The 18,804-nt window shown below is 38.1% G+C and overlaps 1 protein-coding gene across 11 annotated transcripts in view; it reads right to left on the bottom strand.

The window, feature by feature from the left end:
• The window catches only part of DGKB (diacylglycerol kinase beta), an 812,604-nt gene that overhangs the window by 398,975 nt on the left and 394,825 nt on the right, over window positions 1–18,804 (bottom strand). For all 11 annotated transcript variants that reach the window (XM_064380347.1, XM_064380346.1, XM_064380345.1 and 8 more), the window contains one exon: window positions 16,905–17,065. In XM_064380347.1, the coding sequence (XP_064236417.1) occupies window positions 16,905–17,065 (161 nt within the window). The remainder of the gene's footprint in view (window positions 1–16,904; window positions 17,066–18,804) is intronic.

Raw genomic sequence — 18,804 nt, 5'->3', positions numbered from 1 at the left:
CTGTAACACTCCCCCCTACAGCCATAATCACCTCCTTGCAACCTCGGACTGCCCCTCAACAGGGTGCAGCACCACCATCTATCTAAACTTTACCAGGTTTAACAACATCCATTACCCATACCCTCTACTCTGTTTTAGGCACGATCAAACAAAAGAATGTAAAACTACCTCCTGGCGTTCCTGCATAGGGTGCACTTGAGGCACGTGTTCCACCCACCCAGCCACAAGAGCGCAAAATCACCCCCTCTCGCCTAAAAATTGTTCCAAATATAAATAGAGAAGGAAATACCATAATTGGTTCCACCCAGTTCTCCCTTATGATAACTGACCCTTGGGATAGTCGCTGGACATCTCCCCAAAAGGCATCAATATATAAAACTGACACTACCTCCTATCCGTCTTCCCATCTATACATATGGCGAGCATATGAGCGCACAGTACATAAAGTCCATACTGCCATAAAACAACAGGAACAAACCTTAACTACCCACCTACAGCCACAGTCATCTCCGTTTTCCCGGCTCACCTTCCTTAAGGAAGGCATTACACTAGCCAACCTTTCCGGGCTAACCAACCTAACCTCGTGCCTCATGTGCGCCTCACTGGAACAAACCCCTTTTGTTGCTGTTCCCTATCCCTTCCCTCTCAAGACATCTGCCTCCACTTCTCCCTTCCCTCCCATCAAGGAGGTAAGTCTCTATACTCCACCTGATTTCACACAGCTGCCAATATGCTACTCTGTAAGCCAAAACTACTCTAACTGTAACCGGACCATACCGGTAACTACTAATTTAACAGCCCCACAGGGAACCTTTTTCTGGTATAACAAAACCCTAACAAAAACTCTCATAATAGCCTGCCACCAACTCTCTTATGCCTCCCAGTAACCTTAGTTCCCCAACTAACTATCTACTCCCCGGCCAAATTTCAAATACAACAAATGCCACATCACTGCACCCGCCAGGCTGCCTTTCTGCCCCTCGCCATAGGCCTCTCCCTTGCTAGTTCAGCACTGGCGGCTAGGTTAGGGGGCGGAGCACTAAGCCACTCTCACCAAGCCTTAGCTCGCCTAACCTTGCAATTCCAAGCAGCTATTAATAACTCTGCTGAGTCCCTGGCATCCCTCCAACGACAGATCACCTCTGTAGCCCAAGTTGCTTTGCAGAACCGAAAAGCTCTAGACCTGCTCACTGCTGAACGAGGAGTTTCTACAACGGCGCTTCCAAGAACTTACTCGAGCCACAGTTAATCAAATACTACTACAGCCACTCATTCCAGACCCCTAGCCTCCTCCAGCCAACCTAACTCCTTATCCTTTTTCCCTTTCGCCGCCCAAAATCAGCAGGAAGTAGCCAGAAAGAAAGCCGCCGCCCCTTTTTCCTCTTTAAGGAGTTGGGAATGTCTGGTGGAGGACCTTTGGGCACCCCCCCCCCCGCCACATGGAAAGTGCCTAACTTCCGGATGATGAAAGCCCCTCCTCCCTCGCAAGGAGGGTTCCTTATCTCACCGCCTTGGCTCGGCCCGATTCCAGCAGCCTTCTGGATGACGAAAGCTCCTCCTCCCTCGCAAGGAGGGTCCCTTATCTCACTCTGTCTACCGCCTTGGCTCGGCCCGATTCCAGCAGCCTTCCGGCCGGGCAACCAACTGAACCAATCACCATCTGCCCCATCAGCTCTCCAGTAACTTCCAGCCCGACAAGCTCCCCGCCCGGCAGACATTCCCCCCCACCCCCCCGACAGCCAACCTGACTCATTGCCACCTGCCAAATCAGCTCTCCCACTCCCCCAATCCTTCTACCCCTATAAAAACCGCCAAACAAAGAAAGCCGGTGCGAGACTGCTGACTCTTCCCCCATCACGAGTCCAGTCCGCCCGGAGACTCTCCAATAAAGCCTGAACTCCTCTTTCATCTGGTCTAATTCGGTCGCGCCTTGGGGTCCAAGTTATGAGGGTCCGGGCAGGTCAGACATTAACCAGAAATGTTTTACAATTTTTAGATGTTAAGATTTTTAGACCAACTTTTCATGGACTTCTAATATGACTGAATTATATTAGATCAATTCGCCTTTAAGATTCTGCTTTTTTTAAAAAAACGGATTTTCTTTGTGGCCACATGCGTAATTGATTTTAATAAATTGTTCATGGATATTCCAGAAAACACACTTATTCCTGAAGGATCTAACTCTCTTGGTATCTTTTGAAAACCCACCAAGGCCCTCAGGAAATCCAAGACGCCGTATCTAGATATCTGAGTAAGAAACTCACTCACCTGTTCAGCAATTTTATGGCTGTTGGCGACCAGAAACACTGTTGTAGGTACGTCATGTTTGGCTCTTGTGTTCCTCAGGTCTGCTACTTTCCAGTCCTTAGACCTAGGACCCCGTTTGCTTACTCAGCCTGCTTGGGGAGAAATCCCTGCCTGAACTACCTCAGCTAAGGCTCCGAGAAAGCCAAGGCATACTATCTCCCAGCTGCCCCTGGTCTCCAGCACTCATTTCAAACAGGAGAGCTGAAGCAATTGAACAACGCAGATCACGTGTATGTGCCTATTTTCTTAGAAGCCTCCGAATAGTCCCCCGGGGAAAGCCCACAGGTGTGTGTGAAATGTGTTAGTATGTGTTCCCTGTGACCAACATAACCTAACACCATTTCCAGTGTAATGGTGATTTTTTTTCAAAAACATAGAAATACACTGTAATTCCATCAATTTTGTTAGCACATTAGCTTTTCTGCCTCTAAATTTCTGTAGTACTCTAGGCTAGAATACCCCATAAAATCTATTTTCGTTGCAGTTTTCTTTATCAATGACACATATCAAGTTTATTTAACATATCTCTCCCTATACACTATACCATGTTATGTCTCTAAAGCCTCAGTTACATTTTGCTCCCTAGTCCTCCTACATCAATTTAGAGGAAGGAGGAACAGGGTGGAGGGTAAAGATGTGCTCATTCGGAATTGAATTTTTTCAGAAAACCCTCTAAAGGTAGCTGACCTAAAATTCATGCAGTCTCTTTAGTATGCACTCAGGTTAGGCCTTAGTTGGGGGGTAAAAGAATAATCTTATGCAATGTTGTATTACCTACAGCATATGACCCTTAGAGGTAAGGGATTTATACTATACAATTTATCTTTAGAAAACGCAACTATTTTTGTCAGCTGACTTTTTTGTTAGATCACGAATTTATTAAATTACTGCAAACACTTGATGCATTGAAAACAAAATATTTAGCAGTTGCCTAATCACAATACAAAAGTCATCAAGATGTCAAAGCCTTGAATCAGAAACACTTGTGTACAGAGTGGTGATGGCTGCTATTTAGTGAAAGTTCAGGATGTCACCTGGCCCCACTGGGCACCGAGCTATTTCTAATTTAAGCATCTTCAAATTATTTTTCTTTTCTTTTCTTCTCTTTCATTTTCCCTTCCCTCCCTCCCTCCCCTCCTCCCTTCCTTCCTTCCTTCTCTTCCTCTCTCTTTTTCCTTCATTTGAGTGTCTATGGAGAAATGTTTGTTGAATCTTTTGCTCATTTTGTAACTAGGTTATTAGAATTTTTTTTTACTACTTACTTGTGCTAATTAATTAAATATTTGGAGATTAACCTTTGTGAAGTAGCAAAATATTTAGTCTTTCTCTTTTTCTTTTTCACTTTCTCCTTTTTTTTATTGTTGCAAGAACAACATCAGAACTTAATATGAGATCTACCCTCTTAACAAAGTATCACATACATTATTGTAGAGTATAGGTACAACGTTTTCCAACACATCACTACAGTTTATTCATCTAGCTTTATTGAAACTTTATGCCCATTGATTAATAATTTCCCATTTTCCCCTCTTCCTAGCCCTGGTAGCCACCATTCCACTCTTTAGTTTTATGAATTTGGCCATTTTATATACTTCATATAAATGCAATAATGAAGTAGTTGTCTTTCTATGGGGACTTATTTCATCCAGCTTAATGTCCTCAAGGTTCATCCTTGTAGTTGCATGTTGCAGAACTTTTTTTTTAAGCTGAATCACATTCAGTTTTCTGTGTAGACCACGTGTTCTTTATCCATTCATCTGCTGATGGGCAGTTATATTGGTTTCATATCTTGTCTATTGCAAACAGTGCTGCTATAATATACATGAGAGTGTGAACACCTCTCTTCAAAATTCTGATTTCATTTTAGATAGTCAGAAGTGGAATTGCAGAATTATACAACAGTTCTATTTTTGATTTTTTGAGAAACCTCCACATTGTATTGCTTAGTGGCTATACCATTTTGCATTCCCAACACTGTGTAGGGGTCCCAATTTCTCCAAATCCTCACAATCACCTGCTTTCTTTGACAACAGCCATTATAGCAGGTATGAGATGATACATCATTATGGTTTTGATGTGCATTTCCCTGATGATTAATAATTTAGAGTATTTAGAAATATATACTTGTTTATCATTTGAATGTCTTCTTTGGAGAAAAGTTTGTTCAATCACTTACCCATTTTGTAGCTAGATGACATGATTTGGCTGTGTCATCATCACAATGTCACCTTGAACTTGAATAATCCCCACGTGTCATAGGAGGAACCCAGTGGAAGACATTTGAATCATGGGGGCAGGTCCTTCCCGTGCTGTTGCTGTGATAGTGAATAAGTCTCACGAAATCTGATGGCTGTATAAAGGAGAGTTCCCCTGCATACACTCTCTTGCCTGCCACCATGTAAGATATGCTTTTTCTCCTCATTTTCTTTCTGCCATGATTGTGAGGCATCCCCAGCCATGTCAATCTGTGAGTCCATTAAACCAATTTTTCTTTATAAATTACATAGTCTCAGGTATATCTTTATTAGCATCATGAAAAGAAATGAATACAGTAAATTGGTACCAAGAGTCAGGTGCTGCATTACAGATACCCATAAATGTGGACATAACTTTGGAACAGGGTAACAGGCAGAAGTTGGAACATTTTGGAGGGCTCAGAAAACGACAGAAAAATGTTGCAAAGTTTTGAATGTCCTAGAGTCTTGGAGGGCTCAGAAGATAGTGATGTGGACAATAAGGTCCAGGCTGAGGTGGTTTCAGATGGAGATGAGAAATTTGGGAACTGGAGAAATGGCAGCTCTTGCTATACAAAGAGACTGGAGGTCTTTTGCCCCTTCCCTAGAGATCTGTGGAAGTTTGAACTTGAGAGAGATAATTTAGGGTATCTGAGGAAAAAATCTATAAGTGGCAAAGCAATCAGAAATAAGTAGAGCACAAAAGTTTGGAAAATTTGCAGCCTGACAATGCAATAGAAAAGAAAAATCCATTTGCTGAGGAGAATTTCAAACCTGCTGCAGAAATTTGCATGAGTAATAAGGAGTCCAATGTTATTCAGCTTGACAATGGGGAAACTGTCTCCAGGGCATGTGAGAGACATTATGGTAGGCCCCCTCATCACAGGCCTGGGGGCCTGGGAGTAAAATATGGTTTTGTGGGATGGGCATAGGGCCCCTCTGCTGTGTGCAGCCTATGGACTTGTACCCTGTGTCCCAGCTACTCCAGCTGTGGCTAAAAGGGGCCAAGGTATAGCTCAGGCTGTGGCTTCAGCAAGCCTGGAGTCTTAGCAGCTTCCACATGGTGTTGAGCCTACGGGTACACAGAAGTCAGGAACTGAGATTTGGAAACCTCCACCTAGATTTCAGAGGATGTATGGAAACATCTGGATGTCCAGGAAGAAGTTTGCTATGGGGTGGGGACCTCATGTAGAACCTTTGCTGGTGTGCAGACGTGCATAAGGGAAATGTGGGGTTGGAGCCCCTCAACAGAGTCACCACTGGCGTACTGCCTAGTGGAGCTGTGAGAAGAAGGCAACCATCCAACACACTACAGAATGGCAGATCCACCGGAAGCTTGCACCTTGCACTGGAAAAGTTATAGACACTCAATGCCAGCCAGTGAAAGCAGCCAAGAGAGAGGCAGTACCCTGAAAATACACAGAGGTGGAGCTGTTTAAGGCCATGGGAGCCTACTTTTTGCATCAGCACAACCTGGATGTGAGACATGGAGTCAAAGGAGATCATTTTGGAACTCGAAGGTTTAATGACTGCCCTATTTGATTTCAGACTTCCATGGGGCCTGTAGCCCTTTTGTTTTGGACAATTTCTCCCATTTGGAGTGAGTATATTTACCCAATGTCTGTACCCTCATTGTATCTAGGAAGCAACTAACTTGCCTTTGATTTTACAGGTTCATAGGCAGAAGGGACTTGCCTTGTCTCACATTAGATTTTGGACTATGGACTTTTGAGTCAATGCTGAAATGAGTTAAGACTTTCGGGGACTCTTGGGAAGGCATGATTGTGTTTTGAAACGTGAGGAGATTTGAGAGGCCAAAAGTGGAAAGATATGATTTGGCTGTGTCCCCACCCGAATCTCACCCTGAATTGTAATAATGCCCATGTGTTGTGGCAGGGACCCAGTGAGAGGTAACTGAATCATGGGGGCAGGTCTTTCCCATGTTGTTCTTGTGATAGTGAATGTGTCAGGAGAGCCGATGGTTTTATGAAGGGGAGTTCCGCTGCATATGTTCTCTTGCAGGTAAGGCATGCCTTTGCTCCTCTTCTGCCTTCTGCCATGATTTGGAGGCCTCCCCAGCCATGTGAAACTGTGAGGCCACTAAACCTCTTTTTCTTTATAAATTACCTAGTTTGGGGTCTGTCTTTATTAATGTGAGAACAGACTAATTCACTAGGTTATTAGTTTTTTTTTGTTTAGTTTTTTTTTTTTTTTTACTATTTAGTTGTGGAAATTACATACTTTGGAGATTAACTCTTGTAGTGAAATATATATTTAGCCTTCCTTCTGTTTCTTGACATAAAATTTCCAAAATTCTCTTTAAAGTGGTAAGTGTCATTTTGTCTGTTAATGAGTTGACTGAATTGAGTGAATTTTTCAGTTCAATTACTGGTTTCTTGCATTCCATGATTTCTATTTGATGCCTTTTTGAATTTGCTATCTCTTTGTTGAAATTCCCACTTTGTTTTGCATTATTTTCTTGACCTTAGTGAGTATCTGTATGAGAGTTATTTTAAATTATCTGTCAGATAAATCATATAACTCCGTTTTCCTTTTTTTTTAAGTTGGTTCTTGGTGGTTTACTTCGGTACTCTGTTGGGAACATGCTTGCCTAGTTCTTCATTTTCCTTGACTTTCGGTGCTGACGGAATCTGCACATTAGACAAAGCGTTCACCTCTCCCTGTCTTCACAGACTAGCCTTGTATGGAAAAGACCCCCAACACCTAGCCAGGTGAGATACTCTGCGGTTTTCACAAACTTTTCCTTCCCCAGGGAAAAGCAGCCTGCTGTAGTTTTTCCACTTGCTCTGTGCTCAGCAAGGGGAATGAAGAAGCTATGGTTTCTCCTAGCCCAAGCCGCCATTTCTGTTCTCCCAAAGACAGCTCTGGGTTAGATCCACCAGGACTTCAAGATTGATAAGACAAATGCTAGCTCTTTGGGCAGCCCTGGAGAAATTTAGGTGATAAACTCATGGATCTACTTTTCAATTTCACAGGCAGAAGCTGAGAGGTAAACATTTTTGTCTGCTTGCTCTGTGCTGAGCAAGGGGAAAAATCAATGGTAGCTATTGGTGTAAGCCATTGCCTGTATTCTCCCCTAGGTGGCTGACTCTGCTGGACACATTAGTGTTCCAGCCTGGAAAGACAGAAACTAGTCCTCCAGGGACATACCTTGGAAAAGTGGAAACGCTAGACATTAAATCTAACCCCTTCCCTCCTCTAAGTAAAACTGGGGGTTAGGGGGTTTCCTACTGATTATATGATGCTGTGCCTGGGCCTAGTCTCCAGAGAGAGGGTTACCCAAATCTCCCTATCTACTTAAAAGAGTCTGGGGTTGCATCCTCCAAGGGTATAGGAACATTTCAAATACTTTCAGATTTCTCACAAAGGGAATTAGTCTGTAAAATGTTTCTGAAGCTGTATGTTTGTCAGGGGAAGAAGATGAAGGTCTTCCTAGTCTGCCGTGTTGCTGATACCACTCTTGTTATTTGTATTTTAATATCAAATGGAATTTTTAAATTCCTGTTTAAAAATTCTCATCCTTGTTACTATATAGTTTATATAGACACATCTTCACTGATCCAGTTTATTCAGTTTTGTCCTGTTTTTACCAGACTTCTCAGCAGCTTTTTATTTAGTTAGCCATTCTCTTCTTGAAGTAATCTTTTATTTTTGCTGACCTAAACACTGTATACTTTTTATTTTCCTTCTGCTTCATTGGTCATTGCTTTCCAGGACATTTCTGATGTCACCTTCCTCTAACAGACTCTAGGTATTAGTAGACCTCAAGGCTTTATCCTGAAGTTCCATTTCTTCTCTTTTTGACCTCTCCCTATTAATCTCATCAGTCTACACTGATTTAAGTATATGCTTAGGTAGATGGAAAATAATGGACAAACTTGTCTCCCATTCCTGAATGTCCCCTTGAAATGTGACTGTCTTCTATTAAGAGGTAGATTCTACATCTTCATCCCTTGAATATGAGCTTAGTCATGTGACATTCTTTAGCTAATGACACATTAGCAAGCTTGATGGAAGCAGACATTTGAATAGTTCTTGGACATTGGGCTTTACCCTCTTTTTCTACTGAAAATTTTCCCACCATTATGTAACAAAGTCTGGCTTAACCTGTTGGATGCTGAGAGTCATATGCCTCATTACCATCATCAACCTACCAACAGCTAAAACCAACTGTCAGATATGCGAGTAAGACCAGCATGGACTAGTCCCAGATAATCTTCCACTAATGGCACAACCACCCAGTTGACACACAGACTTGTGAATGATAAAACGGTTAGCATATTAAGTCACTGAATTTTAGGGAGGTGATTCATACAGTCATATAGAAATAATAAATACATCAATAACTCCAAATTCTCTCTAATTTACATAGTCTTCTAAGCTTCCAACTAAAATATCCAAACGTAGCCCCAACATTTCCACTGACATGCACCTCAAACCGAGCATGTCTTTATATCCTCCACCAAACCTGAATCATAAATAGTTAAGCCCATCTCAGTAAATGAGACCACCTAGTTGTTAAACACAAAACCTCAGGATATTTTATTTCCTTCCATCCCCTGGTCCCCTGGACACCGTCGATTTTGTTTTCAAAATATTTCTTAACGTCTATCCAGTTTTTTCAGTATTCATGGCCTTAGTGTACTCATCTGCGTCTTATTTTACTAGAAGATATTCTAGGATGGTCTCTTTGCTTCCACTCTTGAAAACTTCCATGTCATTTTCCACGGGGCAACCAGAATGATTTTTAATATAGTAATTTTTAAAAAGCTGAGGTTCCTTGGAGTGGCCAGATTAATATTTTATCTTGACAAATTATATTGAATCTAAATATTGTTAACAGACTACCGTCTAGTAAATCTGCATATTTTTCTTTTTAGTTTTTGAGGTTTATGATGACCAAGAGTCACTTGTGTTGTTTCCAAACCTGTTTATGCCAATTTTAGTTTCAATTATGCCTATATAATTTAATTACATATAATTGGAAAGTATAATTTTAAAAACAATCATTTTATCGAAACTAAGTCAAATGTTTTAGGAAGAGTTAATATAAATGTAATGCTGAAACTTTGCTATATAATTATATGTAAGGAAAATAATTATAAAAGATTTTTAAAAACAATTGTAAGAATCCCGTGGTGGCTCACACCTGTAATCCAAGCACTTTGGAGGCCAAGGTGGGCGGATCACCTGAGGTTGGGAGTTCAAGACCAGCCTGACCAACGTGGTGAAACCCCATCTTAAAAAAAAAAAAAAAAAAGTTTATTATAAAAAGAAGAAAAAAAATTATAAGAATCTAGAATGATTTTACTCATATAGTTTCACAAGTGTCTTTTGAGTTTTTGCTCTACTTTAAAGAAACTGAAATTGGAAATAATAGATGGGTTATTATAGACTGTGGTTTACTCAAGGCAGTGTTTTAAGAACCTCAGTGACTCACATTCAAAAATAGACATTGGCTGTGTTTACAAGGGAAGATTGGCCATTTCAATTATATTTATAGATTTTAGGTAGAAAGAAAATATTTAAAGTTGTTTGTGTCATTTTTATGATAATTGTTCTATTTTTCAATTAATATCCAACTATCACCTTTAGCAGAAGAATTTCTGCTGTAAAAAGATTGGGCTACCTCATCCCCTAATTATAATTATTTAATTATTCAGTGACATACTACTTAAAATGCAAATATATCGCACCATACTCTTCCAGGAGACTTCAAGACATGGTGGCGGCTGTGTTAACAGCAGTCTTTCGTGTTATTCACTCCCATTACCCCTCTCCATGTTCCAGGCACATTGACCTAGCAGAGCTTTGAAGACACTAAGCTCTTTCTTACCTCAAGTCTTTCACATACAGTTATACTTGCCTATTATGCTCAAGGCATGTCTTCAGTGTTCAGCTCACGATGTATATTCCTCAGATCTCTTCTTAAATGCATTCTCTTTATATAAGCTGACTCTCATATCTACAGTTGATATCCTTCATGGTAGCTTTTCTTTTCTTTCATAGCATTTATAATAATTTTCAAAAATGTTGTATTTGTGCATTGGTTTTTTACTTTTCAAAAGTATCTCCTTGTATCATTAAACTCTAAGTTCTAATAATGAGATGACCTATATCTTTTTTTTTTTCTTGAGACAGAGTCTTGCTCTGTTGCTCAGGCTGGAGTGCAGTAGCGTGATCTCAGCTCACCGCAACCTCTGCCTTTCAGGTTCAAGTAATTTTCCTGCCTCAGTCTCCCAAGTAGCTGAGACTACAGGCATGTGCCACCACACCCAGCTATTTTTTGTATTTTTAGTAGAGTTTGGGTTTTACCATGTTGACCAGGCTGGCCTTGAACTCCTAACCTCAGGTGATCTGCCTTCCTTGGCATCCCAAAGTGCTGGGATTACAGGTGTGAGCCATGGCGCCTAGCCAGATGACCTGTGTCTTTAATTCACTCTCATAAGCCTAGAGCCTGAAAAAAGTAAGTGCTTAGTTTTTTATTTATTAAACAAGTGAATGAAGAATCAACTATGGAAATAAAATGAATGGAGTAGAAAGTTTTCTTCCTGGGATATTTAAGATTATCTATAGTTGGCTTTTGCTTCTAATGTCGAGGTGTCTAGCATCTCATGACAATCTTCTCTCACCTTACTATCATGTAAGCTTAGTGACTATACAGACCTCTATCAAGTTCACTGCTAATCTTCAAACAGTACCTGGTACATAGAAGATACTAAATAGACATGCTTTTACTGATGGACCATCACTGTGGAAGATATCTGTTTAGAGTTAATTATGAATTCAGGATCATTTCCAATAGTGTTGGCTAAATTGGAAAAGCATTAAAAAGAAGGAATTGGCATAGTGTCTAGTAATTGATCAATTTCCATTTTCTTCCTAGGCAGACAAAATTTATTTCCTCAGCTTCCTTACAATTATGTGCAGGCAAGTCACTGAAATCTGGCAAGTGAGTTATGAGTGGAAATGACGTTACATCTTCCAGGTATGGCCCACTAAAAAAACAGACAGAGAAATTCCACTTTCCTTTAGCCATTCAGTTGTTGAACAGAGGATTATCTGTCAAGATGGAAGGAGACGGGGTCACTGGCTGACAAAATAGAGCAGAGCCTCTCTTCAATTTTTAACCCATCCTGACCCGTCATGTGAAGAAAAACTAATTTTTATTCATTGTCAGACCATTGATAATTTGTGTGTGTTTGGACCAGCGGTCAACCCATTCATGAATAATACAAAGGGTATATCACAACGAATAAGAAAATGATATAGCTATATATTTCTGACCTCCTCAGATTTCCTAAAATTGGAGTCAAGTTTCTTTGTAGATTGCACAGTGCTAGCAGTCAGTAAATAAGGGACAATAGTCGAAATAATGAAAACAATACTGAGAGTAGACTCAAACTCGGAGATCACTTCGTAACTAGACAGCAGAAGGGTTCCTAGACACAATTTCAAGTATAAACTATGGGCTCATCTTAAGCTTTTTCATGCTGGTTATGGCACAAAGTTGAGATGCACCCCATATGCTTTAAATCCTAAAACTCCACTATTTGTTATATATTAAGGAATAGTTTGAGAGAGTTAATTTATTTTATTTCATTATATTCTAGATTCATCGATTGAGGAAGAAGAATGCAAGTTGCTGAGTAGACGACTTTGTTAAATGACTCAAGGTAGAAGATCTATTGCTCTGATTATGTCCCTGAGCATGGAGATTTTGTGTTCCTGGGGTAGCATTAAATCTTTCAGGGAGGAATGCCTCCTCTCTTCACCCTCCCCAACCCCCACATTACGCTCAGTTGAAGGAGCTCCAAGTCAAAGGGAACAGGACTCTTTAAAAGAAGACTCAGTCAAAGCCACCTTGTTTGTTTAATTAGTTCTGATCTGCCTTAAAATCAAAAACATTCTATCACATGGTTTTTATTAGTTTCTAAATGTAGTCTTTTAAATTTAGCTCTTTAATAAGTCTGGCATGTACTTATATAATGTGAAGTAGAATTCTAACAAGTTTTTTCTTTCTAGGGAGTTAGTTTTGAACATTATCAACTAAGTAATCTATCATTCCCCCAGTGGAGTTTTGCGCCATCTCTATACTAAGTTCCAATATGTGTCTCTGTACGTCCTCATTGATTCGTTCATCTATTATTTCATAGGACCATTCTGTTATAATTATCCAATCTAACTGTAGCATGTCTAATTTGGTAACACAAATTTCTTTGTTTCTTCTTATTAAAATTGACTGTGCTATGTTGTCATACATATTTTAAAATGTTTGTCATAAAATCTAGCTCCAATCTTGAGAAGTTATACATTAAATGTATAATTTGAATATTATATCAAGAAATCTCATATAAGAATAGACAATGTCTCCATTTATTCTGATCTTTTATGTCTTTGCAGTGAGTTTTAAGATTTTCTTTATACAGGTCATGTTGATTTTTTTATTAATCCCTTGATACTTTCTTTTTTTTTTTTTTTGCTATTTTTTTGGAAACTCATTGATTATTGCTAATATAAGAATATGCTAGTGAATATTTAAGTTGATTTTATGTTTGGTGAATTTGCTATACTCTCATGTTAGTCATAATATGTTTTCAATTGGATATATATATATTTTTTCACTTGGAACATATATAAGTATATATTTATCATTCACCATATAGTATTTACTTATAATTATCTTTATAATACCTTTGCAAAATAAATTTTGTAATAGGTCTGATTAACATTTCTCAATATGCAGCTTTCAGTTGTTCTAACATCATGAAATTTTGTTGTTGCTGTTACTCTCTGCCATTTTCTGCCTTATTTCTAGCATAGCTTTCTTTTTCAAGTTTTTTTGGTATTGTATCATTTCTCCTTTTCAAATACTTTGACATTTTGTATTTAAATACAACTGACCCTTGAACAACATGGGAGTTAGGGGTGCTGACCACTTTTGCAGTCAAAAAAATTTGAGTATAACATTTGACTCCCCAGAAATGTGACAACTAATACCCTACTGTTGACTGGAAGCCTTGCCAATAACATAAAGCCAATTAACATGTATTTGTATGTTACACATACAAAAGAGAAGAAAATGTTAAGGAAATCATAAGAAAGAGAAGATATATATACTATTCATTAAGTGGAAATTGATTATCATAATGGTCTCCATACCCATCATTTTCAGACTGAGTAAGCTAAAGAGGAGGAAGAAGAGAGGGGTTGATCTTCCTGTCCCAGAGGTGGCAGAGGCAAAAGAAGTGAAGAAGGTGAAAGGGGGAGAGGCAAATTACACTGGGTATAATTTTTATTACAAAGATCTGCCTATAAGTAGATGAGTGCAGTTCAAACCTGTATTGTTCAAAGATCAACTGTATTTGTGTTTCCTAATATAAGGGTTTTTCAACCTCGACACTATTGACATTTTGAGCTGTGAAATTCTTTACTGTGTATTTGAGGTGTTGTCCTATGCTCTGAGGGCATTTAGCAGCATTCCTAAACTTTATCCACTAGTTAATAACAAAAAAATTCCTGCTTTCGTCATGACAATCAAGCAGACACTGCCAAATGTCTTCTGGAAGAGACAAAATTCTCCTCTGTTAAGAACCACTGGAAATTGACCAGAGCATATAAAAAAATGATAATTGTTTATTTAATAAAAACTATTGAACCTCAGACAAGAACTCTCTAATTAGTGATATTTCAGTCCTGGGCTGCTTCCTTAGCCTTCAGCTGCCTAGGTGCTGTAGTTCTATCAGGGTGGAATAAGCTAAGAAAACAAGCAGCTTCATTGTCAGCAGAGCTGACTTGATTTGAAATGGAAGCCAGAAGTTCTCTATGGCCTAGAACTTTGTTTTACAACTTATACTTAGAGTAGTAATATCTGTGGCAAATCAACACGGAGAGCCAGTGTTACAGCTAGCCTGAATTTGTGAAACTGACGATAGGGAGGGCAAGCAACTAACCAGCAGATTGGCCAGAAGTTTAACAGGAGATCTTGGAATCAAATTTTTGTATGGGCTGTGACAAACTTCTATATATTCCTGGCTGTCTAAAAATCTATATGGATTTGCAAGGCTACACAAATGTTCAGAAGAGACAAAAGACGATCCTAGTTATCTACACATCCTTGGTTAAATGAGAGGCTTTGTACATGAGCAGAAGAGATAAAAGAAAGGCCAGATTATAATAAAAGCTGAAGCTGATTTCTAATTACCTAAACTTTGAATGTATTCTTCAATGAACACATGGATCCAATGACAAAGAAAAGAAGACTTACTGGCTCAAAGAGTTTGAGCACAACTTTATACAATCATTTTGACACAGGGTGATCTCTAGGAAAGCAGTATACACCATAAGGAAGAATGGCTCCATGGGAAAGTCACTAAATAGACAAACAGGAACAACGATAACCACTGTGGGCAGATAAAAATCCAGGGAATTAAAAATATAAACATTTTTCAGTTTTTAACAAAAAACGAGGAGATACGCAAAGGAATAGGAAAGTGGGTCACACACACGGGAAAATAACAAGCAAAGAAAGAAGGTCTCTGATGGGGCACAGATGTTTGACTTAGTAGACAAATACTTCAAAACAGCTATTATAAATATGTCGAAAGAATTAAAAGATACAGCATTTAAAGAATAAAATATAGGAACAATAACTCTTCAAATAGAAAACATTCATTAAAGATACAAAATTATAAACAGAAGAACCAAATAGAAATTCTGGAGTTCAAAAGTATAGTAACCAAAACAAAGAATCCTAAGACACTTAAGAGATTGGCATCATTAATATTCAAAGATGGGAAACATTCTAAATGTTCATCAATTGGTGAAGCGATAAGCAATATCCGATACCTGCATGCAACAGAAGCCTATTCAGCAACAAAAAGGAAAACAATATTTATACGTTTCCACGAGTGATCTCAAAATCTTCATCCTAAGTGAAGGAACCCAGGTGCAGAAGTCCTATATTGTGTGATTTTTAAAATTATTTTTCCATAAGTTATTGGGGTACAGGTGGTATTTGGTTACATGAGTAGGTCTTATAGTGGTTATTTGTGAGATTTGGGATTTTTAAAAAAATATAGAATGTCCATCAAAAGCAAATCTTAGAGGCAGAAAGCCGATTAATTCCTTCCTGAAACTGGGAAAAGGAGCCAAGATTGACTAAAAATGGGCATGAGGGTTCTGATTTGCATAATAAAAATGTTCTAAAATTGGATTAATTTACTAAAATCATTAAAGAGTACAGTTACAGTGAGTGAATTCAGTTGTGTGTAAGTAAAACACTAATAAAGATGTTAAAAATACTGTTTTTATACCAATGTGAATAGGAGGGCTTCTCTAGATCAAGATGCATTGCATTTTTTTCAAATAATAATATTAATCACAGCATTAGTAACCATTGTATGTTTAGCCTTTATTATCTACAACTCCATGAGATTCTTTAAATGTACAATCATATTTGTACTTCTATGAGAGAGGAAAAAAACCCAGCAGGACACAAGTAAATAACCAGATACTGAGATTAAATAATTTGCTTAAAGATATGAATCTTACGTTCATGGACTCAACCAATGCTTTTCATATTCTACTAGCTTTTTTATAGTGTGTGTGTGTGTGTGTGTGTGTGTGTGAGAGAGAGAGAGAGAGAGAGAGAGATGTGACATAAAATTAGCATGGCGTGACATGCATTAAATGGAATGGAATGCTTTATGTATTTTTAGATTTCACAATTATTGGCTAAAAATATATATAATCACTGTTAAAATTATTCCTTTAGGATTAAAATTTTAATAACTATTTCAACTGCCAAATAATATTTTACTCTGTGTAAGATTCTAAAAGAAATGAAGTGGAAAGTCAGCCTTCTGACTTTAATCACCTGAGAATAGTAGCAGGATTTTTTTGTAGACTTTTCACAGATATTTAGTAAGTTATAATGATTTTATAAAATGAATCTCAAAGTTAGATAAAATTTAATGAAATATTTTTACATTTTCAATAATATGGAGCTTCAGCTTATACTCTAAAACTTGTAAGTATATTAAATGACTCTCAACTTCATTTTAGTAACACAAATAAAACAATTACAAAGAATATTTTTTTCCCTTTGTTTAAAACATGAAAAATACGTCAATTGCTGATATTCTAACTTTAAATTACTAAGCAATGATAAAAACAATTATTGGTCATTAGAGCAATAATAATTGCCTATTAGAAGAGATGTTTTGCTGGCACAAAGGTAAAATAAATTATTTACAATCAGTAAATTTTCATAGTGTAAAAAGTTTCTTACTGTGATTATCCAGTACAGATAAAAAGGTAAAATTTAGTAGAAAATCTTACCACGCCAATGGAAAAGTAATTATTGATGATACTGTAAGGCACTGGGTCTCCCTTCTCATCTTTATCATTAGGTATGACTTCAAACTTCCACCTGTCCAGCATGATTTCTGTGCTGTTTTCAATGTCTTTTAGAATTTTCATCAGATTCTCACCTTCATAACCTAATGGGAAAAAGAATATCTTGAGAAAAGGAATCTAGCCAAATGAGAAAGCTGTATTTTTATGTTTGAGTGTGTTATACTCTAAAGAGATATTCGATGTATATAAAGCTTGATTCCAAGATCTCCTGTTAAATTTCTGGCCAATCTGCTGGTTAGTTGCTTGCCCTAGAGTCAGTTTCACAAATTCAGGCTAGCTGTTACACTGGCTCTCCCTGTTCATTTGCATGCGTAATATTCTAAAGATAATGATTTTGAAGCACATTCTACTGTCAAATGAAGAATTAATTATAACATTATACTCATACTCACATTTCATTCTTAACCTTAATTTGTAACACACACTGTATTTCCCTTTTGTGGTGCAAATTCTCAGTGTATATAACTGCCAAGTGAACATGTCCATGTCTACTGTATGCCCCACAAAACTTTACATCAATAGATTCAAAATTGAATTAATTCTTTGCTTCCATATCTTCTTCCTGTGCAGCCGACTTCACAAAGACCCCATCCTCTACCCAGTTGCTAAAGTCAAAAAACACATGGATGACATTTTAGACTTTTCACTTTCCACCACTCTCTTACCCTCACCTTCCCCCCTCTAGTGATACAGAACATTGAATTTAAGTAAAAGGTCCTACTCTTTGTAACGTTTAAAATTTTGTTTCTTATTCTGTCTACTCAGGGTGCCCTTTTTCTTTCTGACTGGCTTGCATCTATCTCCTTGGCATAGTCGTACATTTGCTAACACTTCTGTCCAGTGCTGCTGCTTATGCCTGTAGTCTCAGCTACTCAGGAGGCTGAGGTGGGAGGACTACTTGAGGCTAGGAATTCCAGGCTGCGGTGAGCTACGATTGCAACACTGTATTCCAGTCTGGGTGACACAGCAATATTCTATCTTTAAAATAATAAAATTAAATAAAATGAATACATGTGCTAACACTCCTTTCTGGAAAACACCCTTTCAAAATAATGGCTTAGATGCCCCTCACGGAGTCCCCTACTCACAGTTTCAAAACTAGCCCTATCTTAGAACTAACACCACATTGTCATTACTTGTGTTTTTCTCACTACAGGTTCCTCTTAACCTGGCCTGCCATACAGCAAATGCTGAACAAATCAATGTTTTAATGAATCTATGATAGATGGTCAACATGGCCTAAAAATAAAAGTCATCCCAATATTACATTTTCAATATTCAATTTATCGGTAGGTATATAACATTATAGTTATCACTGCAGCCTAACCCTGACAGAGTTTGTTTTCATTTCCTAATCTTCCTCAACATTAGTTTCCTTCCCTATAAAAATCTTACGTTTCTTGTGAAGATGAAGCAAGATAATGCATAAAAGGGCTTAGTATAGGAGCCTAAAACAGAGAATAGAAAGTTCTCAATAATACTATACTACTGATGATGATACCATCAGAATTCGAAATATTGTACTAAGTTAAACAGTCTCTCTCTTTACCCATACAACAGCGCACACACAGTCGTGAAATGATATTTTAAGTTGGAACAATATTTTCAGTTTTTTTTCTGTTCATTATTTAATTGTTGAACAAGGAAATGCCAGAGTTGAGTCCTCATTAGAGCTATTAGCATACATATCACTAAATAAACTCATTGGATGAAAAGAAAACAGGCAGTCTCATATGCCAAAATTCCCTAGAGAGGAATATATCTCACTTAGGGTGTAATTGTTCAATTAACTATTAGAAAGAAAAGGCCACCAGGAACTAGA

The sequence above is a fragment of the Aotus nancymaae genome, unplaced genomic scaffold (assembly GCF_030222135.1).
Source record: "Aotus nancymaae isolate 86718 unplaced genomic scaffold, 86718_ANA_hifiasm-v0.15.2.pri h1tg000025l, whole genome shotgun sequence".
Lineage (NCBI taxonomy): Eukaryota > Metazoa > Chordata > Mammalia > Primates > Aotidae > Aotus > Aotus nancymaae.
This window is presented reverse-complemented; position numbering and strand designations above follow the sequence as displayed.